Below are 27,625 nucleotides of genomic sequence, written 5' to 3'. Positions count from 1 at the left end.
ATGTTTCTATGCAACATGTAAACATTTAAAAATTTAGTATGATTAGATCATTTAACCTCAAATTTCCTGAGTCTGTGCCTCAGAATCACCCGGAAAGCTTCTAACAAGTACTGATTACATGGCTCTAACCCAGAGCTAGTCAATCAAAATATGGTGATACAGCCCAGCAATCTGTATTTTTTAATTCCCCAGGAGATTTACTATACAACCAACTTTGGGAACCTCTGATTTCATTTATTGTCCTCGTGGTTAATAGAGGACACCCTTAAATTGTGGATCCCCACTTTCTGAAAATTTTGTACCACATTTTCTTTTTACAGCTCCTCCTAGGAGAATTGCATGCCTTAAAAGCATACACATATACACATTATATTTTGAAAATTTTCTAGTAGACTTCCATTATTAAGTAATATTAGACAGATTTTTTTAAATCACTGCTTTTAGCATAGTACCTGAAAAAAGAAGAAATTTTTAAAAAATAATTTTTATAAATTAAGAAAAAAATACACTGCTTTAGCAGGCTTTCAAATAATAAATAGCTGAGGCTGATACATATTGAACGCAATAAGAACACATAATTTTACCTTGGGTTTGTATTTTATTGTGAAGAATATATTTGGCAAGAGAGAATCAGGTCCTAGTGAGCAGTAGAATGTGACAACTCCAGCAACAAATGACCAGAAGATCATTAAAACATGAAGATACCTTAAAAATAAAAGAAAATAATCATTAGAACCAAAGAAAAGGCATAATTCTAACTTACTGCTTCATGGATTTAACAAGCAGCTTCACTGATTTAACAAGCACCTACAATATCATATGAAGCAATTTTTCCAATTATGATTAATTTTCTGTAATATAGTTTTTATATACAAGAGTCATAAAATGTATGCTATCAAATATTTCATTTAAAGTATAAGGAAGCATAAATTATCAATATTTCATAATTCATATGATTAAATAGTCTACATGTTCAAATAGTCTATGTTTAAATAGTCTATACTATACCTTCTTATGATATTGTAGTATACATACTCCACCAAAATTCTGAGTATTTTTCACTACATCAAAGGAATTTTACTAGGTACCTATTTTGTTCTACACAGTGCTAGGCCTTGGGAATATAGCAAGGAACTGCACGGCATAGTCTCTACCTGCATGGAAAACACTGTCTAGTAGTGGTGACAAGTAAGTAAAAAGAACAATACAATGTGATCCATATGTGATATTACAACAGAAATTCTGTGTAATATGGGAACATCACAGGCTGATTAGTTAATTCAAATTTGAAAGAACAGAAAAGTTTTTTCAGAAAAAGCAATGTCTTAAAGAAAAAACTTAAAGGGTAAGTAGGTGCAAACAAATAGAAGAGGATGGTATAGAGGTATGGAAGACTGGGGAAGAGGCAGGGGAATTCAAACTTGAGAGAAATGCATGGGCTTAGGTCTATGTGCACATAATTCTAAGGAAGAAGGCCTTAGGTGAATCTAAAAACAAAAGCAGAAGCCAAATAATATAGTGTCATATAATAGGCAATGTATGTCTTAATACAGGCAGTCCTCACATGGCACAGTTCTGATATGCAAAAATTTCAGTTATCATGATTGTGTTAAATGACACCAGTGCTCCAGTTCAAATGCCAACGACCCCAGTATATTTGTTAACTGTGAATAATTGCTTGAAGTACAAACTTTGCTGCCAACTCATCAGTCCATAAATCACTATATAAATAACAGATGTGCATCATGATCATTGACCAATCACATCAGTTCTGTCAGTGACTGGTCACTCACTGTACATTGTTGTTGTTCAGTGCATGCACAGACAGCAAACTATGGAGCTATGTTACCTCCTTGTCTTCCAATAATAAATAGGCATGACATTTTACAAAAACGGCCATTATCCCACAAATATTAAAGAGAAACAAAGAAACAAACAGTGATAATGCAAGAAGTAAAATTCAAATCAAACGTAAATTAAGTTACAGAAGAAACAGCTGACTGTGGGAATGATGACAGTGCTGCTGTTCAACAGATTCTATGCAGCCAGAGAAAGATAGTGAAGGGAACTTATTGGCATTAATGAGAAAAGTGGTTACAGCATAAGGATGAAAGTGTCCCAGAAGAAGTGGCACCAGCAAAGGAACTCTTGGAGATTTCACAACATTGGATAAAACACTGAAGCTCATCCAAACCTAGAGTATGGTACTTCACCTACGCATGAAAAAGATATTCGCTCTGTATCCTATGTCATAGGATGAGAAGAGGACAAGCTCTGTTTAAGTTACTCTTAATATATATTTTTACAAAGAAATAAACCACTTTAATTCTCAATGTTTCTAATGTTTAAAATTAATGTACTACTCACTTTACTATTTTTTTCATTTCCCTATACTATTATAACTGACGAGTTTTCAATTGTTTGACAAATTTTGTTAAAAGTCCATCATAATCTTCCCATTGATTAAAACCACTTTGCACAGTTTCTGCTTGCACAATCGTTTTTACAGACTCTCACTATCAGACAAAGCAGGGACTGCCTGTATTATCTTACAAGCAAATGTACTTTAGGGATCTAATACTTTGTAGCCTCAATAGAGACTACCATCCCTTCTGCAAAGTGTTCTTTCTTTACACTCTATTCATGAAGTCCAAATGGAAACAAGAGCTTTTATCTCCTTAAGATTCTATCTCCCTCATTCAAGACTGGATTAAGAATGAACAAAACAGTAACAACAACAAAATAGGCCAATCATAGCATCTTCTTCCCTATCTACAGCTGACTGGTTCAGAGATGGACACCATCTGAGACAACCTAGGAGATAACAGGCATTTTAAACAGAGTGAATATTGCATGAACTAGGGTCCAACCAGTCTCGTTCATCTCATGACAACAGAAACATGAAGCTGTAATAAAACTGATAGCCCATAAGCAAGAAAGAGGAGTGAGAAGAGAATGAAGCCAGAATTCAGAGAGGAGAAAAAGCAAGGGGAAGAAAGTATTCGCAGTATTCCAAATCCTGCTTCCATGTGTCTATGGGGCCCAGCTACACGCGTTATTTCTGCACTTACAAAACCTTCCAATCTTGTCCTCTTTGTTAAACCTAGTGTGAGCTGAGTTTCCGTTATCTACCATCAAGAGTCCTTAGTAGTACCTAGGAGACAAGAAATTTAAGAAGCTTTTTAAGAATTTTCGAGAGTTTTAAGAAGGATATCATTAGATTAAACAACTGGAAGTCCACTCTGGCTGAAATATGGAAAATGGTCTAGACTGGAAACACACAGCCTAGTTAGAAAACTGTTGCAGTAAGCTGTGAGAGTCAGTGACGGCCTAAACTAGGGTAGAGACTTAAGAGATTTTAAAAAGTGAATTATTTTGAGAGACAATGGGAGTAAAAATTGAGAGGATTAAGTAGTTGATTAGATGTGAGCAGAAGGAGCTGTGTAGGAGGAGCTCATGCCTATAATCCTAACACACTGGAAGGCCAAAGAAGGCAGATCACTTGAAGTCAGGCGTTCAAGACCAGACCGGCCAACACGGTGAAACCCCATCTCTACTAAAAATACAAAGAAAACAAAAAGTAGCTGGGCATGGTGGCATACACCTGTAATCCCAGCTACTCAGAAGACTGAGGCAGACAATCACTTGAATGTGGGAGGTAGAGGCTGCAATAAGCAGAGATCACACCACTGTACTCCAGTGAGACTCCTTCTAAACCAATGAATGAATGAATGAATGATGTAAGGGGAAAGGAAAGATGAAAAATCAGTTCCCTTTGGACATGTTAAGCTTCAGATACTTTAAAACATGCTACACAGAAATGTTCCACAAGCACCTAAATATTGGGTAATATAAATATCTGGAGAGAATATGGGCTAAGGATAAAGGTTTAGGAATTATCAACATAAATATCACTGAAACCATAGGAGTAAATGACATGACCCAGGGAGAATCTACAGAGTTAAAGAAATGAGCATAAGGTATTTAAGAACTAGGCAGAGGAAATCTATAAAGGAATCAAGTAATTAGAAGAGTTGGAAAGAAAATCAGGGGTCAAGTCATAAAAACTGGCAAGGTAAAAAAATATATATGTGGACAACATGACCAAATATTTGTCAGAAGTAAAGTGGTCAACATAACCAAATATTTGTAAAATAAAGTGGTCAACATGACCAAATATTTGTAAAATAAAGAAAAAAATTGAGATGTGTTCATTAGTTTTCACAATAAAAGAGGCACTGATTAACTAGGCAAAAGCAATTTTAGAATGGCAAATGATTGACAATGGATTGAGGAGTGAGATGGAAGTGAGGAAGTGGAATTGATAAATGTGGATAATTGTCTTTCCAAATAAAAGAAGAGCTAACACAGTAACTGGAGGGGGACAATAAGTTAAGGTTTTTGGTAAAAACCTGATCACATTTGAATGGTGATATAGAAGAAAAGGAGGTAAGAGGAAAAGAAGTAGAAAAAAAGAAATAATTGAGTGAATAATATCTTATAGAAGATAGGTGTAGTTAGGATTCAGAACCTAAATGGAAGAAACAGTTATAAATGAGAGAGATGTCTCTTCCTCAGTACTACACAGGATGCATAGAAGGATGAATATGCACATTTGAGGATTTCGTAACAAGAATTAAATGCCATATAATGGCCTTTATATAAAACAGGAGATGCTTAGAGTAAATGACACAGGTGGCATGACAGAAGTTCTAGAAGACAGGAGAAGTTCTGACACAGTTGCCACATAGAAGGGAAGAGGGGGGTATTCTGGGGGACTGCTGGACATTACTGAGGCTGAAGACAACAAACTTTCAGTTGTGAGATCTTTTCCAGCAGCATTCAGTTTTCAGAACATGAATCTTTAAAAAAGCAAACAGCATCACCGATCCCAGATTTTGGTTTTGACAGGTGAGTATAATGGAAAGGATAGAGTTAAGGATACCGGAAATAGATTGCATGAAGTGACTGATGGAACAAGGTATCTTAGCTGGACTGACTCTAAACTGCATCACAAAGTAATAACAGAAGGGAACAACATATAGAAAGAGAGTCAGGAAATTGAAATGTCAAGAAGCAGGAACTGTGTGACTGACTAAATGAAAGATGCTGACACTGGCCAGTAACTGAGATTTTTGATTCTTAAGATTTCAGAGGCAGTCAGGTACAGTGGCTCAGGCCTGTAATCCTAGCACTTTGGGAGGCCCCGGCAGGTGAATCACCTGAGGTCAGGAGTTCAAGACCAGCCTGGCCAACATAGCAAAACCCCGTTTCTACTAAAAGTAAAAGAAAATTAGCTAGGCATGGTGGTGTGTGCCTGTAATCCCAGCTACCCGGGAGGCTGAGGCAGGAGAATCACTCAAACCCAGGAGGCGGAGGTTGCAGTAAGCCAAGATCATGCCATTGCACTCCAGCCTGGGCGACAGAGTGGGTCTCCGTCTAAAAAAAAAAAATTCAGAGGTAAGCAGCTGGCATGCCACATACTCATCGATGGCCTGACCATCATCACCCGTGACCAACCCCAATGAGGACAAGAGCCAGGTGTTGGCCATGGGCAAGAAAAATATCTATTCACTACAGAGATAACTGAAATGACAGCCAAGCAAAAAGCAAAAATAAGTAAACAAAAGAATGATAAGAAGAGAGGTAGAGCAAGATAGCCAAATAAAAGCCTCTGGTGGCCGGGTGCGGTGGCTCACGCCTGTAATCCCAGCACTCTGGGAGGCCGAGGCAGGTGGATTACGAGGTCAAGAGATTGAGACTATCCTGGTCAACATGGTAAACCCTGTCTCTACTAAAAATATAAAAAATTAGCTGGGCATGGTGGCGCATGCCTGTAATCCCAGCTACTCAGGAGACTGAGGCAGGAGAATTGCCTGAAGCCAGGAGGCGGAGGTTGTGGTGAGCCGAGATCGCACCATTGCACTCCAGCCTGGGTAACAAGAGTGAAACTCCGTCTCAAAAAAAAAAAAAAGCCTCTGGTCAGCCTCCCCACAGGAACACCAAATTTAACAACCATCTAAACAAAAAAAGCACCTTCCTAAGAACCAAATCCCAGGTGACTGATCACAGTACATGATTTTAACTTCATAAGCTGAAAGAGGCACAGAGGAGGGTAGGAAAGGGTAGGCAATCTTGAAATGCCAACACCCGCTCTCCAGCCCCCAGAAGCAGCCAAATGGCAAAGGAAAGCACATGGCTTGAGGGAGGGACAACACAGTGTCTGTAGGAATTTGAATTGAAACTCAATGCTGCGAACAGGAGGCAAAACTTAGCGTACACCCACAGAGTGGGCATTTACACATGTCCTGGCCAGAGGGCAACTGCTCATCCCAGTAGTCCAAATCTGAGGTTCGGGAAGCCTTGACATCACAGGTTAAAGTGCTCTGAGGTCTTAAATAAACTTGAAAGGCAGTCCAGGCCACAAGGACTTGTAATGCCTAGGCAAGTCCTACTACTGTGCTCAGGCTCAAAGCCAGTGGACTTGGAGGCATGTGAACTAGTGAGTTATCAGCCAGGGCAGGTTAAGAGAAGGCTTGTAAAACCCCTCCCCAAGTGCCAGGCAGTACAGCTTGCAGGTCCAAAAGAGACCTTTTCCTCTGCTTGAGGAGAGGAGAGGGGAACGTAAAGATGACTTTGTCTTATAACTTGGATACCATCTCAGCTATAGGAAGAGAGGAAACTGGGCAGAGTAATGAGGCCCTCCTTCCAGGCCCTAGCTCCCAAACAACATTTCTAGACACACCCTTGGCCAGAAGAAAATCCACTGCCTTTAAGGGAAGGACCCATCCTGGTAGGATTCATTATCTGCTGACTAAAGAGGCCTCGGACTCTGAATAAGACAGCAGTGGTAACCAGGTCACACAGTAGGTCTTGGGTGAAACTCTGAGATGTGCTGGACTCAGGTGTGCCTAGCATATTCACAACTCTGACAACTACAAGGAGAAACAACTTCTGCTTCAGAAAAGCAGAAGGAAGAGTAAAGGGAATCTTGTCATAACTCAGGCACGAGCTTGGCCAAGTAGGGTAGAGGACCAAGAGGGCTCTTGGGCTACCCAATTCCAGGCCTTGGTTCTTAGATACCATTTCTAGACCTATCCTGGGCCAAAGGGGAGCCAACTGCCCTCAAGGGTGAGTTCCAGGCCTGGCACCATTCACCACAAGTGGACTAAAGAGGTTTTGGGCATACAGTAAGCACTGACAGTAGTGGTTAGATAGATAGAGCCTAGCAGCACTCCCCTTGGCTTATGGTGGTAGTTGACATGGGGAGAACTCCTCTGCCTGGGGAAAAGGAAGGGAAAAGTGCTAAGGATTTTGTCTTCCGGCATGGGCACCAGCTCAGCCACAGTAGAATAAAGTACCAGGTAGATTTCTAAGGTTTCCAACTCCTGGTCCTGGCTCCTGGATGGCATCTCTGGACCCACCCTATATCCAGGGGAACTTGCCACCCTGAAGGGAAGGATACAAGCCGGGCGGGCTTCACCACCTGCTTATTATAGAGCCCTAGGGCTCAGAGCTAACATAATCAGTAGCCAAAGAGTGATTATAGTGGACCTTGGATGAGACCCAGTGCTGTGCTGGCTTCAGGTCTGACAGAGCACACTCCTAGTGGTGATGGCCACTTGTGTCACCCCTCTCCCTGCTTCAGTCAGTTCAGCACAGAGAGAGAGGCTCCACCTGATTGGTGGAAAGTGAGAGAAGAAAACAGGAGTCTCTACCTGGTAATCCAGAGAATTCTTCCAGATCTTGTCCAAGACCACCAAGGAGGTAACTCTATAAGTCTGTAAGTACCACAGCATTATTGGGCTTGTGGTGCCCCTTAATGCAAATACAGCTGCAGTGACCAAAAACTTACAAGACACCCAAGTCCTTTTGATTACCAGGAAAGCCCTCCCAAGGACAGGATACAAACAAGCCCAGAATGCAAACACTACAATAACTAACTAACTCTTCAATACCCAGACACTGAAAAATATTCACCAAGCATCACGACCATCCAGGGAAACATGGCCTCACTAAATGAACAAAATAAAGCACAAGGGACCAATCCTGGAGAAACAAAGATATGTGACCTTTCAGAAAAAGAATTCAAAATAGCTGTACTAAGGAAACACAAAGAAATTCAAGATAAAGCAGAGAAGGAACTCAGAATCCTATCAGATAAATTTAACAAAGAAATTAAAAGAATCAAGCAGAAATTCTAGAGTTCAAAAATGCAACTGACATACAGAAGTATGCATTAGAGTCTCTCAATAGTAGAATTGATCAGGTGGTAGAAAGAACTACTAAGCTTGAAAACAGGCTATTTGAAAATGCAGTCAGAAAAGACAAAAGTACAAAGAACAACAACAACCAAAAAAAAACACATCTAAAAGATCTAGAAAATAGCTCAGAAAGGGCAAATCTAAGAGTTATTGGCCTTAAAGAGAAGGTAGAGAGACAGATCAGGGTAAAAAGTTTATTCAAAGGGATAACAATAGAGAACATCCCAAACCTAGAGAAAGGTATCAATATTCAAGTACAAGAAGATTAGGAACACCAAACAGTTATAACCCAAAGAAGACTACCTGAAGAAATTTAATAATTAAACTCCCAAAGGTCAAAGATAAATAAAGGATCCTAAAGCACCAAGAGAAAAGAAACAAATGACATACAATGGAGCTGCAATACATCTGGCACCAGATTTTTCAGAGGAAACCTTACAAGCTGGGAGAGACGTATGACATATTTAAAGTGCACAGCATATTTAAAGTGCTGAAGGAAAAAAACTTTCACTTTAGAATAGTATATCCAGTGAAAATATCCTTCAAACATGAAGGAGAAATAAGGACTTTCCCAAGCAAACAAAAGCTCAGGGATTTCATGAACACCAAACCTACTCTTCAAGAAATGCTAAAGGTAGTTCTTCAATCTGAAAAATAAAAGGATGTTAATGAGCAACAAGAAATCATCTCAAGGTACAAAACTCACTGGTAATAGTAAGTACACAGTAAAGCACAGAATATCATGACACTCTAAGTGTGGTGGGTAAACTATTGACAGCTTAAGTACAAAGACAAAAAGATGAACTGATCAAAAACAATTACAACTTCTTAAGACACAGACACTGCAATAAGAAATAAATAGTAACATCAAGCATCTAACCGCCAAGACTGCAAGAAGACTTAGAAGAAATGGATAAATTCCTAAACACATACACCCTCCCAAGACTAAACCAGGAAGAAGTCAAATCCCTGAATAATAACAAATTCTGAAATTGAGGCAGTTAATAATAGCCTATCAACCAAAATTAAGCCCAGGACCAGATGGATTCACATTCTAATTCTACCAGAGGTACAAAAAGGAACTGGTACCATTCCTTCCAAAACTATTCCAAACAATAGAAAAAACAGGACTCCTCCTGAACTTATTTTATGAAGCTAGCATCATCCTGACACCAAAACCCGGCAGAGACACAAGAAAAAAAGAAAATTTCAAATTTCAGGGCAATATCCCTAATGAATACAGATGCAAAAATCCTCAATAAAATACTGGCAAACCAAATCCAGCAGCACATCAAAAAGCTTATCTATCACAATCAAGTCATCTTCATCCCTGGGATGCAAAGCTGGTTCAACATATGCAAATCAGAACCCATGACAAAAATCACATGATTATGTCAACAGATACAGAAAAGGCCTTCTATAAAATTCAATACCCCGTCATGCTAAAAACTCTCAATAAACTAGATATTGGTGGAACGTATCTCAAAATAATAAGAGCTTTTTACAACAAACCCATAGCTAATATCATACTGAATGAGCAAAAGCTGGAAGCATTCCCTTTGAAAACCAGCACAAGACAAGGATGCCCTCTCTCACTACTCCTATCCAACATAGTATTGTAAGTTCTGGCCAGGGAAATCAGACAAGAGAAAGAAATAAGGGTATCTGAATAGGAAGAAAGGAAGTCAAATTGTCTCTGTTTGTAGATGACATGACTGTATATTTAGAAAACCCCATCGTCTCAGCCCAAAATATCCTTAAGATGATAAGCAACTTCTCAGGATACAAAATCCATTTGCAAAAATCACAAGCATTCCTATACATTAATAATCGCCAAAATATGAGAAAACTCCCATTCACAATTGCTACAAAGAGAATAAAATACCTAGGAATACAACTTACAGGAAATGTGAAGGACCTCTTCAAGGATAACTACAAACCACTGCTCAAGGAAATAAGAGAGAACACAAACAAATGGAAAAACATTCCACGCTCATGGTTAGGAAGAATCAATATCATGAAAATGGCCATACTGCCCAAAGTAATTTATGGATTCAATGCTATTCCCATCAAGCTACCACTGATATTCTTCACAGAGTTAGAAAAACTGCTCTAAATTTCATATGAAACTAGAAAAGATAGATACGTATAGCCAAGACAATCCGAAACAAACAAACAAACAAAAAAACAAAGCTGGAGGCATCACGCTACCTTACTTCAAACTATACTACAAGGCTACAGTAACTAAAACAGCATTGTACTGGTACCAAAACAGATATACAGACCAAAGGAACAAAACAAAGGCCTCAGAAATAACACCCCACATCTACAACCATTTGACAAACCTGACAAAAACAAGCAATGGGGAACGGATTCCCTATTTAATAAATGGTGTTGAGAAAACTGGTTAGCCATATGCAGAAACCTAAAACTGGATCCCTTCGATAAACCTTATAAAAAAATTAACTCAAGATGGATTAAAAACGTAAACATAAGACCTAATACCATAAAAACCCTAGAAGAAAACGTAGGCAATACCATTCAGGACATAGGCATGGACAAAGACTTCATAACTAAAATACCAAAAGCAATGGCAACAAAAGCCAAAACTGACAAATGGGATCTAATTAAACTAAAGAGCTTCTGCACAGCAAAAGAAACTGTCATCAGAGTGAACAGGCAACCTACAGAATGGGAGAAAATTTTTGCAATCTATCCATCTGACAAAGGGCTTATATCCAGATTCTACAAAGAACTTAAACAAATTTACAAGAAAAAAAACCAATGAAACAAATTTACAAAACAGTTTAAGAAGTGATGACATTTTGCATTATGAATGACCTCATTTTTAGCCACCAGGTACCCTTTAAACAGTTTTTCTTATCAGAGGCCCTCCTGTGCTGGTAACCCAGCATCTGATTTAGTTAGGTTCCGGCACCAAAGTGCTGGGAGGGCTGAGAATTCTTAGCATACATTCAGACTTTTTTTCTGCACAATAATACGTCCATCTGTCACTTGCATTCCACTTTCTTTTTGTTATACAGAAAAAGTTGACTCTTTAATCAAAAGTTCTTTTTACGTTGTGAATGCTGTGGGAAGGCAATTTCTCTGCACACAAGAGGCTATGTTTTAGATGTTCTGGCACGTTACTTGATCATGGAAAATGAATTGTAAATGCTCTTAAGAGTAAATTCCTCTGCTAACCAAAATCATACTTTAAAAAATCTAATAGCATCAAAAAGTGGGTGAAGAATATGAATAGATACTTCTCAAAAGAAGACATTTATGTAGCCAAGAAACATATGAAAAAAAGTTCATCATCACTGGTTATTAGAGAAATGCAAATCAAAACCACAATGAGATACCATCTCATGCCAGTTAGAATGGCGACCATTAAAAAGTCAGGAAACGCCGGGCGCGGTGGCTCAAGCCTGTAATCCCAGCACTTTGGGAGGCCGAGGCGGGTGGATCACGAGGTCGAGAGATCGAGACCATCCTGGTCAACATGGTGAAACCCCGTCTCTACTAAAAATACAAAAAATTAGCTGGGCATGGTGGCTCGTGCCTATAATCCCAGCTACTCAGGAGGCTGAGGCAGGAGAATTGCCTGAACCCAGGAGGCGGAGGTTGCGGTGAGCCGAGATCGCGCCATTACACTCCAGCCTGGGTAACAAGAGCGAAACTCCGTCTCAAAAAAAAAAAAAAAAAAAAGTCAGGAAACAACAGATGTTGGAGAGGATGTGGAGACACAGGAATGCTTTTACACTGTTGGTGGGAATGTAAATTAGTTCAACCATTGTAGAAGACTGTGGCAATTCTTCAAGGATCTACAACCAGAAATACCATTTCACCCAGCAATTCCATTACTGAGTATATACCCAAAGGATTTTAAATCATTTTACTATGAAGACATAGGCACACATATGTTTACTGCAGCACTGTTAACAATAGCAAAGACTTGGGGGCCAGGCACGGTGGCTCAAGCCTGTAATCCCAGCACTTCGGGAGGCCGAGGCGGGTGGATCACAAGGTCGAGAGATTGAGACCATCCTGGTCAACTTGGTGAAACCCCGTCTCTACTAAAAATACAAAAAATTAGCTGGGCATGGTGGCTCGTGCCTGTAATCCCAGCTACTCAGGAGGCTGAGGCAGGAGAATTGCCTGAACCCAGGAGGCGGAGGTTGCGGTGAGCCGAGATCGCGCCATTGCACTCCAGCCTGGGTAACAAGAGTGAAACTCCGTCTCAAAAAAAAAAAAAAAAAAAGACTTGGAACCAACCCAAATGCCCATCAATGACACACTGGATAAAGAAAATGTGGCACATATACACCATGGAATACTATGCAGCCATAAGAAATGAGGAATTCATGTCCTTTGCAGGGACCTGGATAAAGCTGGAAACCAGCATTCTCAGCAAACTAACACAGCTACAGAAAAGCAAACACCACATGTTCTCACTCATAAGTGGGAGTTGAACAATGAGAACACAGGGACACAAGGGAGGGGAACATCACACACCTTCGCCTGTCCGGTGCTGGGGGAACTGGGGGAACTGGGGGAGGGATGGCATTAGGAGAAATATCTAATGTAAATGACAAGTTGATGGGTGCAGCAAACGAACATGGCACATGTATGCCTATATAATAAACCTGCACGTTCTGCACATGTATCCCAGAACTTTTAAGTATTTAAAAAAAAAAACAAAAACACTGAAAACCAGTAAGTTGAGCATTCATAACTTCAAACTCAGGAAAACAGTCAAGAGCAGTAATCAACGAAATAGACAATGACAACAAATTAACATAATATAAGCTAGTTCTTGGAAAAATTAATAAAACAAGCAAACTTCTAACTGGATACTTATTGGGATTCACTCAGAGTGGTTGGCAAAATATTAAGGGAAATATTAGGGAAAGTTATAAGATAGAGTCTCATACCTTTTAGAAGGCCGAAAGGTTTTCATAACTTGTAATCATGGAACAGGCTGAAGGCAGCCAGTTCCTAACTTAGAGCATTAGGTCATAGGGTAAAGATTAGGGATAATAGAAGCCTCTGAAAGCAGCTAACACCCTCCTTAGCCCACTCGTTCACTGTACTCTGAGTGTATTTATTCATCGCGGAGTCAGGGTTTGCAGGACAGACGCCCACAGGTGGTGATTAACTCACGTGGTGACCCCGACGTGATCATCGTCACAGCTACTAATGGAGGTTAGTATGGCACCAATTATTACTCTAAAAATTGATAAAGAATAAGCATTTATCCTACTTTTCCAATTTGAACTGTGTATCAGAGTAATTAAATAGACCTAATGAATGGAGTAAAGAAATTCTACAAAAAAGAATTCAAATTTAAAAATACAGAAAGAGCCGGGCGCGGTGGCTCAAGCCTGTAATCCCAGCACTTTGGGAGGCCAAGGCGGGTGGATCACGAGGTCGAGAGATCGAGACCATCCTGGTCAACATGGTGAAACCCCGTCTCTACTAAAAGTGCAAAAAATTAGCTGGGCATGGTGGCGCGTGCCTGTAATCCCAGCTACTCAGGAGGCTAAGGCAGGAGAATTGCCTGAGCCCAGGAGGCGGAGGTTGCGGTGAGCCGAGATCGCGCCATTGCACTCCAGCCTGGGTAACAAGGGCAAAACTCAGTCTCAAAAAAAATAAAATAAAATAAAATAAAAATAAAAATACAGAAAGAATGAAAGAATTAAGGGAATAACCATGTTGTACCCCATAATAAAGTAACTGATTCAGGAAATAGATAAATGGTAAAACCAGAGTAAGTTTGTTGGACACAGTATCAGCTGACATTTACAAAATCCATTAAAAGTGAGGCAACCCCATCTTACATATCCACTGATGTGATGCAACGGAAAATACACGGCATCACTAAAGTCTTCTTGCAGCACTCCCCCCATGGATTAAAAAAAAAAAACAAGGCCGGGCGCGGTGGCTCAAGCCTGTAATCCCAGCACTTTGGGAGGCCGAGGCGGGTGGATCACAAGGTCAAGAGATCGAGACCATCTTGGTCAACATGGTGAAACACCGTCTCTACTAAAAATACAAAAAAAATAGCTGGGCATGGTGGTGCGTGCCTGTAATCCCAGCTACTCAGGAGGCTGAGGCAGGAGAATTGCCTGAACCCAGGAGGCGGAGGTTGCGGTGAGCCGAGATCGCGCCATTGCACTCCAGCCTGGGTAACAAGAGCGAAACTCCGTCTCAAAAAAAAAAAAAAAAACAAAAACAAAAAACTAAATCTAACTGAGCCTATAGATCAAACACTCTGACTACCCAAAATACAAATGTGAGGTTTAAAAAATAAGACACTACAAGGAAACCAACAAAACCCAGAATGTGAACAAATGATCCCGTTTCCTCAACAAGTTAATAGCAAGGAGAAAAAAAGGTGAGGTGAGATCTTGCAGATCAGCAGTTGAAAAATGATGGCCCGTGAGCCAAAGTATACCTGTTTTTGTATGCCCCTTATACTAAGAAAGGTTTTACATTTTTAAAGGGTTTTTTTTAAAATAGAAGAATACGCAACAGAGACCTAACAAAGCATACAAACCCTAAAATATTTACTACCTAACATTTTATAGAAAAAAAATTTATCAACCCTTGTTCTAGATTATAAAACATTTAGAAAAGCTTGAGATATAGCAACCAAACAGAAGTAGAACTTGTTTAGATACCAGTTAGAAAAACTGCACTATGTACTTTTACTCAATTGAGAAAATTTTATTTTGGAGTAGTTATTAGATGTTATTAACCAATTGTTAATTTTTTAATATCCTAGTTCTGTATAGAAGGGATTTTTTTTTTTAATTTCTATTTTTCATAGAGTCAGGGTCTGCTCTGTCACCCAGGCTGGAATGCTGGGGCACAATCATATCTCACTATAGCCTCAAACTCTCGGCTCCAGCAATCCTCCCACCTCAGCCTCCCGAGTAGCTAGGACCACAGACGTGTGCCACCATGCCTGGGTTTTTTGTTTTTGTTTTTGTTTTTGTTTTTGTTTTGTAGACACAGGGTCTTTCTGGCCAGGTGCATAATCCCAGCACTTTGGGAGACCGAGGTGGGCAGAACCTCATGTTGGGGTCTTTAGTAAAAACACAAATTAGCCAGGCATGGTGGTGCATCCCTATAATCCCAGGTACTTGGGAGGCTAAGGCACAAGAATCTCTTGAACCCGGGAGGTGGAGAATGCAATGAGCCGAGATCATGCCACTGCACTCCAGCCTAGGCAACAAAGTGAGACTCCGTCTCAAAAGAGAAAGAGAGAAAGAGAGAGAGAGAGAGAGAGAGAGAGAGAGAGAGAGAGAGAGAGCGTGTTTTTCGATGTTGCCCATGTTGTCCTCCAATTCCTGGCCTCAAGTGATCCTCCCACCTCCACCTCCCACAGAGCTAGAATTACAGGCATGAGCCACCTCACCCACCCTTCAAGATATTTTTTAAAAAAGATTAGGCCAAAAAAGACTGGCAAAATAAGGATAGTTGTTAAAGTTGAGTAATGGGTGCTTGGAAGTTTTTTACACTCTCTTATGTATGCTTGGACATTTTCAAAATCAAAAATTAGTAAAAAGACAAACCTCAGCCAGGCACAGTGACTCACACCTGTAATCCCAGCACTTTGGGAGGCCAAGGTGGGCAGACCACCTGAGGTTGGGAGTTTGAGACCAGCCTGACCAACATAGAGAAACCATCTCTACTACAAACACAAAATTGTAGACAATCTCTACGACAAATACAAAATTAGCCAGGAATGGTGGCTCATGCCTACAATCCTAGCTATTCGAGGGGCTGAGGCAGAATCACTTGCACCTAGGAGGTGGAGGTTGTGGTAAGCCAAGATCACGCCATTGCACTTCAGCCTGGGCAATAAGAGTGAAACTCCATCTCGCCGGGCGCAGTGGCTCAAGCCTGTAATCCCAGCACTTTGGGAGGCCGAGGCGGGTGGATCATGAGGTCAAGAGATCAAGACCATCCTGATCAACATGGTGAAACCCCGTCTCTACTAAAAATACAAAAAAAGTAGCTGGGCATGGTGGCGTGTGCCTGTGATCCCAGCTACTCAGGAGGCTGAGGCAGGAGAATTGCCTGAACCCAGGAGGCAGAGGTTGCGGTGAGCTGAGATCGCGCCTTTGCACTCCAGCCTGGGTAACAAGAGAGAAAACTCCGTCTCAAAAAAAAAAAAAAAAGAGTGAAACTCCATTTCCAAAAAAAAAAGGACAAATCTCTAACAAGACAGATCAAGAATACAAATATATAAAATACAGAAAGAAAAAAGTAACCATGGCTATAATTGAAATAAAAAATAAGACTATGAACAACTATATATTAACAAATGGAAAACCTATATAAAATAACTTTTTAAAACATTTTTGAGGCAGAGTCTCACTCTGTCACCTCAGGCTGGAATGCAGTAGCATGACCAGAGGTTACTTACTACAGCCTCAACCTCTTGGGCTCAAGCAAGTGATCCTCCCACTTCAGCCTTGTGGGTAGTTGGGACTACAGGCACACACCACCATGCCCAACTACTTGTTTGTAGAGATGGGCTTTCGCCATATTGCCCAGACTGGTCTTGAACTCCTCCTGGGCTCAAGTGATCCTCGCCTTGGTCTTCCAAAGTGCTGGGATTACAGGCATGAGCCACCACACATGGCCTTAAACAAATTTTTTAAAAGACAAAAATGCTAGCAACTAGTAAGTGAAAAACCAGAGAATTTGAATAGATCAATTATCATTAAAAAACTTAAAACACTAATTAGAATCCTAGTTGCCAATAAAAGGCCCCTGGACCAAATGGTTTTACCAAAGTTTCATGAAACAGATACCTACCTTATACGGATTGCTTTAGGGGCAAAAACAGAGAGAGAAAGAGAGAAAGAAAACTGCTCATTTAAAAGTGCTAGGCCAGATGTGACCGTTCACACCTGTAATCCCAGCACTTTGTGAGGCAGAGGCAGGAGGATTGCTTGAGTCTAGCAGTTCAAGACCAGCTTGGGCAATATAGTGAGACCTCGTCTGTACACGAAAAATAAACTTAAAAAATTAGCTCAGTAGGGTGGCACATGCCTATAGTCCCCACTACTGGGAGGTTGAAGTGGGAGGATTGCTTGAGCACAGGAGGTGGAGGCTGGCTGCAGTGAGCCAAGATCATGCCACTGTCTAGCCTGGGTGATGGAGTGAGATTCTTTATCAAAAAAATAAATAAAAGGGCTAAAATAATGTGAATTCCTAAATCAGATAAAGACAATATAGGGACATTGGTCTTCCTGTAGTCAACAATCCACATATAAATTTTTACTCCCCCAAAACTTAACTCCTAATAGTCGACTGTTGACCAAAAGCCTTACCAATACAATAACAGTTGATTAGTACTTATTGTATATATCATATACTATATTCTTACAATAATGTAAGCTAGAGAAAACAAAATGCTATTAGGAATATCATAAGGAAGAGAAAATATATTTACTATTAAGTAGAAGTGGATCATCATAAAGGTCTTCATCTTCATTGTCTTCACATTGAGTAGGCTGAAGAGGAGGGGTTGATCTTGCTGTCTCAGGAATTACAAGGGTAAAAGAGATAGAAGGGGATGCAGAAGAGGCAGGCACACTCCGTGTAACTTTATGGAAATACAACATAATTTCTGTCCAACTTTTTTGCTTTTTCATTTCTCCAAAAACATTTTTATACAGTACTAATCTTTATTCTACCATTTGCTTTAGATTCAGTGTCAGTAATCAAAGAAGGGTCCAAGTCACAAAAGAAGTCAAAAGCAGTCTTGATAATCAAAAACCTTCTGCCATATTGTCTACTGTCAATTTGTTTTCTGGCACCACTGCATTTTTTTTTTTTTTTTTTTTTTTGAGATATAGAGTCTCACTCGTTATCCCAGCCACAGTGCAGTAGTAGGTACTATCATGGCTCACTGCATCCCAGGATCAATTGATCCTCCCCACCTCAGCCCTCCAAGTAGCTGGGACTACAGATATGAACATCCATATCCACCTAAATTTTTTATATTTTTTTTTGTAGAGACAGGGTTTCACCGCGTTACCCAGGCTTGTCTTGAACTCTTGGGCTCAAGCAATCCATACACCTTGGCCTCCCAAAGTGCTGGGCTTACAGGCATGAACCACTGCATTCGGCCCCTGGCACTGTTTCTTCTAAGTCTTCTTCCTCAGTGTCTAGCACTAGTTGCAAAGCACTCAATTATCAAGTTGTATTCCGTTAATTCCTCTGGTGTGATGTCTACTGGCTCTTGAATTTCTCCAAGATCCTTATCCTGAAACTCTCTAAACTCAAACTTTTTTGTCATAGCCACAATCTCTTTCATGATTTCCTTGATTGGCTCTGCTGTAAATCCTGTGAGGTTATGTACAATAACTGGGTGTAGTTTTCTCCATCAGTAATTTATTGTTTCAAACCTGATGACTTTTATGGCTTTAATGACTGCATCTTCAATGGTGTGATCCTTGCAAACTTTCATGTTCTCTCTATTGGAGTTCTCTTCCACAGCACTGACAATGCTTTCCATAAAGTACCACGTATAATGAGCCTTAAAGGTCTTTATTACACCCTGGATTTAGAGGCTGAATTAGAGACGTTGTATCTGCGGAAAAGTAGACCACTTCGATGCCTTTGGTGTCAAACTCAGGGGGTTCTGGGTGTCCAGAGCCATAGTCTGATAGCAAAAGAATCTTTAAAATCAATCCCTTGCTGGCAAGGTACTTCCTGACTTCAGGGACAAAGCATCAATGAAATTAATTCAGAAAGATTCTTGTTGTCCAGGCCTTCTTGTACAACTAAAAGGCTAGCAGCTGGCACTTACCTTTTTCCTTCAAAGCTGGGAGTTAGACACTTCACAAACAAGGAACCCAATTGCACTTGCATAAAACAGTAGAATTAGCCTATCCCTTCCTGCCTTAAATCCTGGTGCTCATTTATGTTCCTTACTAATAAATGTCCTTTGTGGCATTTCTTCCAAACCAAGTCACTTTCATTGCAGTAAAAATCTGTTCAGGGCTGTTCTGTGTATGTAGGGTGTAGCCATTCTTTTATTCTTTTGCTTTCTTAATAAATTTGCATTCATAAAAAACAGCCTTTCGGGAAGATATATTTAATACTTTCTCCTCAATGATTTTCTTAATGGTGTGTGATAACTCATCTGCTGCCTCTTGCTTGGTCAGCAGAGGCTCTTTCTTCGGTTTGCTTGACATTTTTCAAGTCAGACCTCTTCCTAAAATTATCAAGCTATCCTTTGCTGGCATTAAATTATCCAGTTTTACATTCTTCTCCTTCCTTTTGCTTTAAGCTGTTATAGGATGACTTTACCTTTTTTTTAATAGTATTAGTCTATACATATGCCTTTCTCATAGCAATTCTGCCCCCACATAAAAGCTAAATTTTCAGCACAAGATAAAAAGGTATTTTACAAAAAGTGCAGTTTTCACACCTGCTGGCATAGTTGTAGCAATGGCTTCATGAATGTCCTTTTCTTTTTTCACAGTGGTCCACAGGTAATCACAGCTGCAAATCTCAATCTATAGTACATATCAAGCATTTCAGCTTTTTCTGTAATTCATTACTTTTCTCTGCTTCTTGGGAGCACTCCCAACAACATTAGTAGTACTTTGTATGGCTCTCACGGTGTTCAACTCAGATTTTTTCACTTCATAGGGGTCAGTGTCCTAATCTCGGCACTGTTCAAGAATCAATTTCATCTACAATTGTTTATTTCAGAATAGATGTACCTAGTATACCTCATCTCAGAAGGGCGCATGTTTTCTTGTATAATAACATTTCAGAGATACTCTAAGCATCTCTCTCTGTGTGTGTGTGTGTGTGTGTGTGTGTGTGTGTGAACACACACACAATTTTTTTTTAAATCACACGTATAGACTGAAAAGCACGCTATATACACCATCCGGCACCTTCCAAAAGACTTTTCCTAGAAAAGGGATACATAATCATTGTTTTATTCAAGACAGTTCTATAGTGTCTAAGATCACTTTTGCTGATTACAGAATAACTGAAAAACACCAAAATATATGTAAAAACAGCTTCACTCATAAACGCAACCGGTCAGATAACATTTATGTGTATTTCCTACCTTCTCTTCATAAAAGAAATACAGGGTACAGGTTAGATGGTATACAGATCAGATGGTATACTATAACTTCTTAATAATACATAACACTAAATATTATGATTTCATAAGCAGATGACCTCAGAAATCTAGTTCAACCTGCTCCTAGTACATGGCTGTCCTATCTTAGAAACCTATACTGACCCAGTTCCCAAGAGGCAGGCAAGAATCCATGGACAAAAGTTAATCATATGGCCATGTTCAGTGGCTCATATCTGTAATCCCAGCACTTTGGGAGGCCAAGGTGGGTGGATCACTTGAGGTCAGGAGTTCGAAACCAGCCTGGCCAACATGGTGAAACCCCATCTCTACTAAAAGTATTAAAAAATCAGCCGGGCATGGTGGTAACCACCTGTAGTCCCAGCTATACTAGAGGCTGAAGCATGATAATCGCTTGAACCTGGGAGGTGGAGGTTGCAGTGAGCTGAGACCGCATCACTGCACTCCAGCCTGGGCAACACAGTGAGACTCCACCTCAAAATAAAATAAAATAAAATAAAATAAAATAAAATAAAATAAAAATCATATGAAACTTACATTTCTTTCATACTAAACCTGTTTGTCTAGCTTGGAATACCTTACAGGTGACAGAAAGCAAATAATAATTAGGTTTCCCTCTGTTAAGGATACCATTTCTCCTTAACAGTTCAAACATTTCACCATCACAAAGCACAATTCTTAATAAATATCAACTACTATTTAAGCTCAATAATATTTAAACCGAGAATCAACAAGAAAGCAATGCCACTACTAGGGAACTTCAACATAGTCACAAATAATGGTTATGCTAGAGCAAAATGAAGTAACCAAATTCCTTGTGCATTCCTCTCTGTTGCTATCCTTGGGTATCAATTACCTTAAGATAAAGAGTTAAGAATGGTTGCCAGTTCAAAACATCAGAGAAAACAGCATGCAGACGCTGTCAATGACAACTGTCTCAGATTTCTTTCCACCAAAAGCAAATCTGGTATTAATTTTAATGGATAAGTATCCTTTGCTACCTATTGCATCGCAACAATTGCCAAAATGAAGGGTAACAAGTTTCTTTTGTGGGCAGAATCTTCTGATTTTAAAATGTCAATTGAATTTACCAACTTTAACCTTTCGGAATATTTCAGAGTTTGTGGTTTTTTGTTTTTTTTTTTCTTTTCCTTTTTTTGTCATCAAGTCCCCTTAAGAATATTCTAGGGATGTTAAGACGGGTGCCACTTTGCTTTCTGATTTCTATCCAACAAATCTTTATGACTATTTTATTCAACAATACTGAGGGAAAAGCTTCAGCTGCAAGCGGAAGGCGGGGAGAGGAATGAAGGAACGCGCAGGTGGTGTGCGGATTCCCCCTAAAATTGCGCTTGCGGACTGGACTTTGAACCCTCCTCCGTCAGCAGACTCGACTGCCTCCGTACGGTCTCAATTGGAGACGACACACAGATTTATTTCACTTCTGAAAAGCCCTTAAGATGAAGGACTCGTTTTCAGAAATGCATAAGAAGCTAGCTCAGATGAAGCCTCGGGAAAGGAGGCAATCAACCCCACCCCACCCGCCTGTGCTTCTGGGCCCGATGCCCAGCCGAGCTCCCCGAGGCCGCTCCTCTGCAAAGCTCGCTCTCCTCAGCGGCCCCCAGTCCCGCAGCTACGCGGCCTCCACACGGTGAAGCAGCACGGGCCGGGCGTCCGCAAAGCCGCAGCCCAGGCTCCGCGCTGGGGCGTTACCTGTTAAGCAGCAGGGAGGCGGCGCTGAGGCAGAGCAGCAGGAAGCAGAACAGCGGGTACTGGCGGCAGATCTCGCGCCCCACGTCCAGCCGCAGCCGCCGCTTCAGTTTCTCTCCCATCGTCCGCACCGAGGGCACCATTTCCGTCCGCGAGGCCGAGGCTGTCCTACTGGCTGAGGCCGAGGTCAAGGCGATCCCCCATCCACACCCCGCGTCCCAGCCCCGTCAGCTCGGCGGCGAACACACACAGCCGCCTACCCGCAGTTCGCCGCCGCAGGCTGCGATCGCGTCAAGCAGGGCCCAGTCCCACGCCCCCTGCCGCGCGTGCGCGGCCGCTGTACCCCGCCGACGAGAGGAACGGCCGTAAAACGTGACCGAGGTCGTCACCCAGCGCAAGGCTCCTTAGCGTCCCGCCGCTCCGCCCTCCAGGCCGGAGTAGCTAGCAGTCTTGCGCGGAAACTGACTCCACAGGCGACCGGCCTATTCCGGAAATCGAGGGAAAGCTCCAGCACCCGGTAACTGCCTGTTTTGCGGAGGTGAGGGAAGAAGGTTGTGGCGAGACCGGAAGAAACTACAGCCCCCACCGCCCCCCGCCGTAGCAGCCGGGCGCCGTCTGAGGGGCACCCGGAGCTCGTGGAGCCTGCTGGGAACTGTAGTATTCGCGACACGAACTCGCTTAGGGACGGAGCGAGTGGTCGCTTTCCCCCGACGCCACAACCCTCCGCGCCTCACCTTACTTTCGGCTCCGGGTAGGGGCAGGTGCGAGCTTTGCGTGACGCCTAAGGGAAAGGTGGATGGGAGGACGCCTTTGAGTCCATATTTTAAAAGGGGCGTATTGTGGATTGCGAGTGTGGCGAGTAAAACAGCCCTGGAATAAATACAACCCACCAGGCCGCCACCCCACCAACATAATCTTTTGCGTGCTCACAGGCAAGGTAAAGCTCAGTTCACGCCGGTTTCGGGAGCCCAATCAAAATCCAAGTGCTTGGAAGAGGCAGGTTGGCAGATCAGGTGAAATCTCTCTTACAGAGAGTCTCACGGGGTTTTCCGTTTGCTAATTCATCGCATTTCTAAATTTTTATTTCTGTATTGTCCGCTACAATGAAAGATGCAGAAAGACTATTACCGCTAAAATTTACTCCGGTGCTGCTGTAAGCACGTTCATTTAACCTCCATGTATTTACTCCATGGTGTAGGTACAGTACTATAGTTTCAACCATTATACAGGTATTGAGACAGGGGAGGCCGGGCGCGGTGGCTCAGCCTGTAATCCCAGCACTTTGGCAGGCCGAGGCGGGTGGATCACGAGGTCGAGAGATCGAGACCATCCTGGTGAACATGGTGAAACCCCGTCTCTACTAAAAATACAAAAAACTAGCTGGGCGTGGTGGCGCGTGCCTGTAATTCCAGCTACTGAGGAGGCTGAGGCAGGAGAATTGCCTGAACCCAGGAGGCGGAGGTTGCGGTGAGCCGAGATCGCGCCATTGCACTCCAGCCTGGGTAACGAGAGCGAAACTCCGTCTCAAAAAAAAAAAAAAAAAAAAAGAGACAGGGGAACTTAAGATCATACAACTCACAAAGCCGGGATATGAATAGGTTCTAAGGCCAGAGACTGCCCCTGTCGTCTTTCTTTCCTAGGATCTTACCCTTCAAAGTAGGGAAACAGTCAGAAATGTTTTTTAATGTTGTATGTGGTTTCATGAATATTTTCCCATATTATAAAAATATGTATCTTTAATTATGCATTATCTTCCTTTCTCAGAATGTACCACCCTTTGTTCCATTATTGCTAATCACTAAAGTTCATTGATATTATGACCATCCTTGATCATAAATCTATGCACATTTCTATATTTTTAGGATGAACTTTAATACAATTACTGGGTCAAAGAGTAAGAACATAAACATTCTTGATATAGTCAAACTGCTCTGTAGAATGGTGGCACCAATTCCACAGTGGTGTATAAAAGTAAACAATTTCACTGCTCCTCACGATTAGACAGTATTGTCTTAATACCACAAATAAACTTTTCCATTTGTGACTAAACCATTTCAAAGACCACAGTGTAACATTACTGGAAAGCTTACCACTTTTAAAAACTGTTTTTAGATACATATTAGGTAACTAAAACAGATTTTGGTACCTAATACTAATTTAGTAGAATACCTACTTTAGTAGAATCTGTTTATTCTAAAATATTCGAGATGTATGTTGAGTGGATCTACATGTATCAAGTGCCTATGGACTTTAGTGGTTTATGGTTTTGTAAATTACTTTTTTAAATACTCTAATTTCATGACAAATAATGTAAATTACCCTATTAACTTGTCTGATAAATTATATTACCTTTTATTCTGTTTAAAACTTTTGCTTCCTTAAAGACTTATTTTGAAATTACTCTCTTCACCAAGAGCCAGTATATTTTAGACAAAATGTCTTGAATTCTGTTCAAATCAGACATCATTACAAAATCCAATTAAAAGACTTCTTTCCTATCTGATTTCTTAGAGGCAACTAGAATAAGTTAACTAGACAATAGACAACTTAAATTTCCTAATTGCTCTTCATGATTAGAAAAGGAAAATAAAATGTAGTACTTCTTCCATAAGGAAATTATTTATGGCAGAGAATTTCCACACCTAAAGCAAGAAATGTAATTAAATTTCTGTTGCTACAGACCCCATCTGAGGAAATAAAATAACTTATTTCTTAAATGTTCTCTCTTTAGCCTGTGGTCTAGAATCCACCTTTACATCCACAGAGCTAGAAATTTTTTCCCCAAGCTTATTAAGTTTTGAACTTTCAAGGGGTTATATGGAATATCCACAGTCAATCCTGGTTCTGAAACTAGCTTTATCTCCTACTAGCAACATGTTAGCAAGATTAACTTGATTTATCTAACTCCTACCTCAACTCTAAAACAGAGCTATCTTATAAAATTGAGGGCCTGGGACAATTAAAATGGGTGGAAATTTGGAAAGTGCCTGTTAAATATCTTTGTATAATGCTTAATACAAAATTGTTTTTTCAAATTTTACAGCTTTATGAACATGACAATAATGAGCTAAACCAATTAGCTTTTATTTAGATACACAACCGAAAATGAAAATGACATATTAAGATACCTGATTTCTAGGAAAACTGAGATCCAGAAATGTTGAGATCTATGGAAACTACCTACCCTACAGTTCTGCATCAGCAATGTCCAGTACAAGTCAGTAGCTCAGTTGAGCTCACTGAGCACTTGAAATGTGGCTCGTTATTTCAAAGACTTAGCATGAAAACAGTATTAAATGTAAATTAAAATTAGTTTTAAAGCGATTACACCTTGTTTTGGAAATAGTTGCCTACAAGTATTTAATGTAGCCAGAAAACTTGAAATTACATATGTAGTATGCATTGTATTTCTGCTAGTCAGTGCTGTTATAGACTGCTAGCCTTGGAGATTCAGTACAATGAAATGTGTAAATTTTTAATAAATGCTACAAGTGTCACACATGTGCTACGTGTACATGGACAAAGTGTAGAAAGTTTAAAGTTTGATGATGCATTCATTTAAAGGGCTCAGACATTAAATTGCAATCCAGTAGTATGTCCATTATTTTAATGAATATATTTATTGAATAGCAAGTAAGTGTAAGGCACTGTCCTAGATGTGGTGGCAGATACAATTAATTTAGATGCATTTTTTTTTCTGACCTCCAAAGGCTTACAATCTAGTGAAACAAACAAGTCACATAAAATGTTATAAAGGGCAGCAGATTTATACATAAAGGCTGTAATCGTTTTTGTTTTTAATGACAGGGAAATTTTTAACTATGAGCATCTGGAAAGGCCAGTGTGAAATAATGTGAGCAAAGAATAGGACTTATCTGTACTTTCACTTCTAATTTTCAGAAATCATGCAATACTAGGCAAAGTATCCAAAATGCTTCCACTAAATTTAACCTGATTCTCCCAACCACACTAGCAAAATGTTTTTTATGTTCATACAAGAATTTTGCAAAGTAATGCTGAATACCTGAATTGCAGAAATTAGGCCTAAACTCTGATGACCCTGAATGTAAACCACATTTTTTTTTTTTTTTTTTTGAGACAGTGTTTCACTCTTGTTACCCAGGCTGGAGTGCAATGGCGCGATCTCGGCTCACCGCAACCTCCACCTCCTGGGTTCAAGCAATTCTCCTGCCTCAGCCTCCCAAGTAGCTGGGACTACAGGCATGCACCACCACGCCCGGCTAATTTTTGTATTTTTAGTAGAGAAGGAGTTTCACCTTGTTGACCAAGATGGTCTCGATCTCTTGACCTCGTGATCCACCCGCTTTGTAAACCACATTTTAACATGTTGAGGGTCATTATTTCTATGGCACAAGTATATCAGGAAGAGAATGGATATACTACCCCTGGGAGCCATTTCATTCCCTCCCTCACAGATGCCTCCTGTCACATGATGCATTTTCAAAGCTGTTTTTCCCTTGATCAAGGTTTATTTCACCTTTTGTGGCAACCCTAATGTTATTTTCACAGCCTTAATTTTACATTTCGTAACACCCTCTCCTCCCCACAACCGATCCGTATGTATCAACCTCTAGATAAAACACCTGCTAAAGAGGCCATTGAACTGCCTTCTTCAAAAAATGTTCACTTCCTTGGTTTTCAAAATAGGAACTTATTACAATAGAAAATATGTAATTCAAGGAAGAACAACGTTAAATAATTATTGAGTGGAGGGACTGAGATGTTCAAAATGCAGTTATTATTTTCACATTTAACCCTCTTTTATTTTTATGGCCATGAGATAAAAACCTCCACTGGGGGAAAATACAAACAATGTTATAGAGCCAGTGGCTCAACTACAGATACTCCCTGGGCAAATGCCGTGTTTTGATCATAAAATTCTGGATGGTTTCATTATCTTAGTACCAAAAAAAAATTAAGCACTTCATATTTGTCATCTTTTTCTAAATTAGGATGAAATAGCCATCCTTTTAAGCCTCACTTTTGGGGAAGTAGGAAACTAGCCATAATTTCAGAAAATGTAAATTAATAACTGCTTGGAAACTGAAAATATACTCACCTGTTGTTGAATACTAAAGATAGGAATAGGCACTTATAATCCAACACCACCATTCTCTTGTAGGCCAATGCTTTTGTTTACTTTTTAAATAACGCCTTAAATAAGTAAAACACTCCATCTTATTTCTCAACTACAGACAGTGGTTTACCTTCATTTAAAAAAATGTTAACTGTATCACTTCAAATGTTTAAGTAGATTTCAACTGGCTTCACTAACTTCAGAAAATATTTTGGAAAAACTTTGCAATCCTGCCTACCTCACAAGCTATTTCCCAAAACATAAAAATTAAAACTCTTTGAAGTTGTCCTAAAAACCACCATGCAATTTGGAACTGTGAGAATCACTAACATAGGTACTACAGCTCGTATTCTTCTAGTAAGGGTTACTACCACCAAATAATTAAAATCAATTCTTACT

The 27,625-nt window shown here is 40.3% G+C and overlaps 1 protein-coding gene across 5 annotated transcripts in view; it reads right to left on the bottom strand.

Annotated features, from left to right (window-relative positions):
* The window catches only part of SNX14 (sorting nexin 14), a 99,775-nt gene extending 77,091 nt beyond the window's left edge, over nt 1–22,684 (bottom strand). For 2 of the 5 annotated variants that reach the window (XM_039467664.2, XM_039467666.2), the window contains exons 1-2: nt 22,132–22,684; nt 585–705 (exon numbers count right to left, since the gene is read on the bottom strand). In XM_039467664.2, the coding sequence (XP_039323598.1) occupies nt 585–705; nt 22,132–22,271 (261 nt within the window). In that variant the 5' untranslated portion in view covers nt 22,272–22,684. Of the gene's footprint in view, nt 1–584; nt 706–17,739; nt 22,065–22,131 lie in introns of those variants that run through there. The other 3 variants (XM_003922959.4, XM_039467665.2, XM_074397722.1) reach the window with 2 other exon arrangements.
* Nucleotides 22,685–27,625: the final 4,941 nt, after the last annotated feature.

This window comes from Saimiri boliviensis, chromosome 4 (genome assembly GCF_048565385.1).
Source record: "Saimiri boliviensis isolate mSaiBol1 chromosome 4, mSaiBol1.pri, whole genome shotgun sequence".
Lineage (NCBI taxonomy): Eukaryota > Metazoa > Chordata > Mammalia > Primates > Cebidae > Saimiri > Saimiri boliviensis.
The sequence above is the reverse complement of the archived record's forward strand: the minus strand, read 5'-3'. Positions and strand labels throughout refer to the sequence as shown.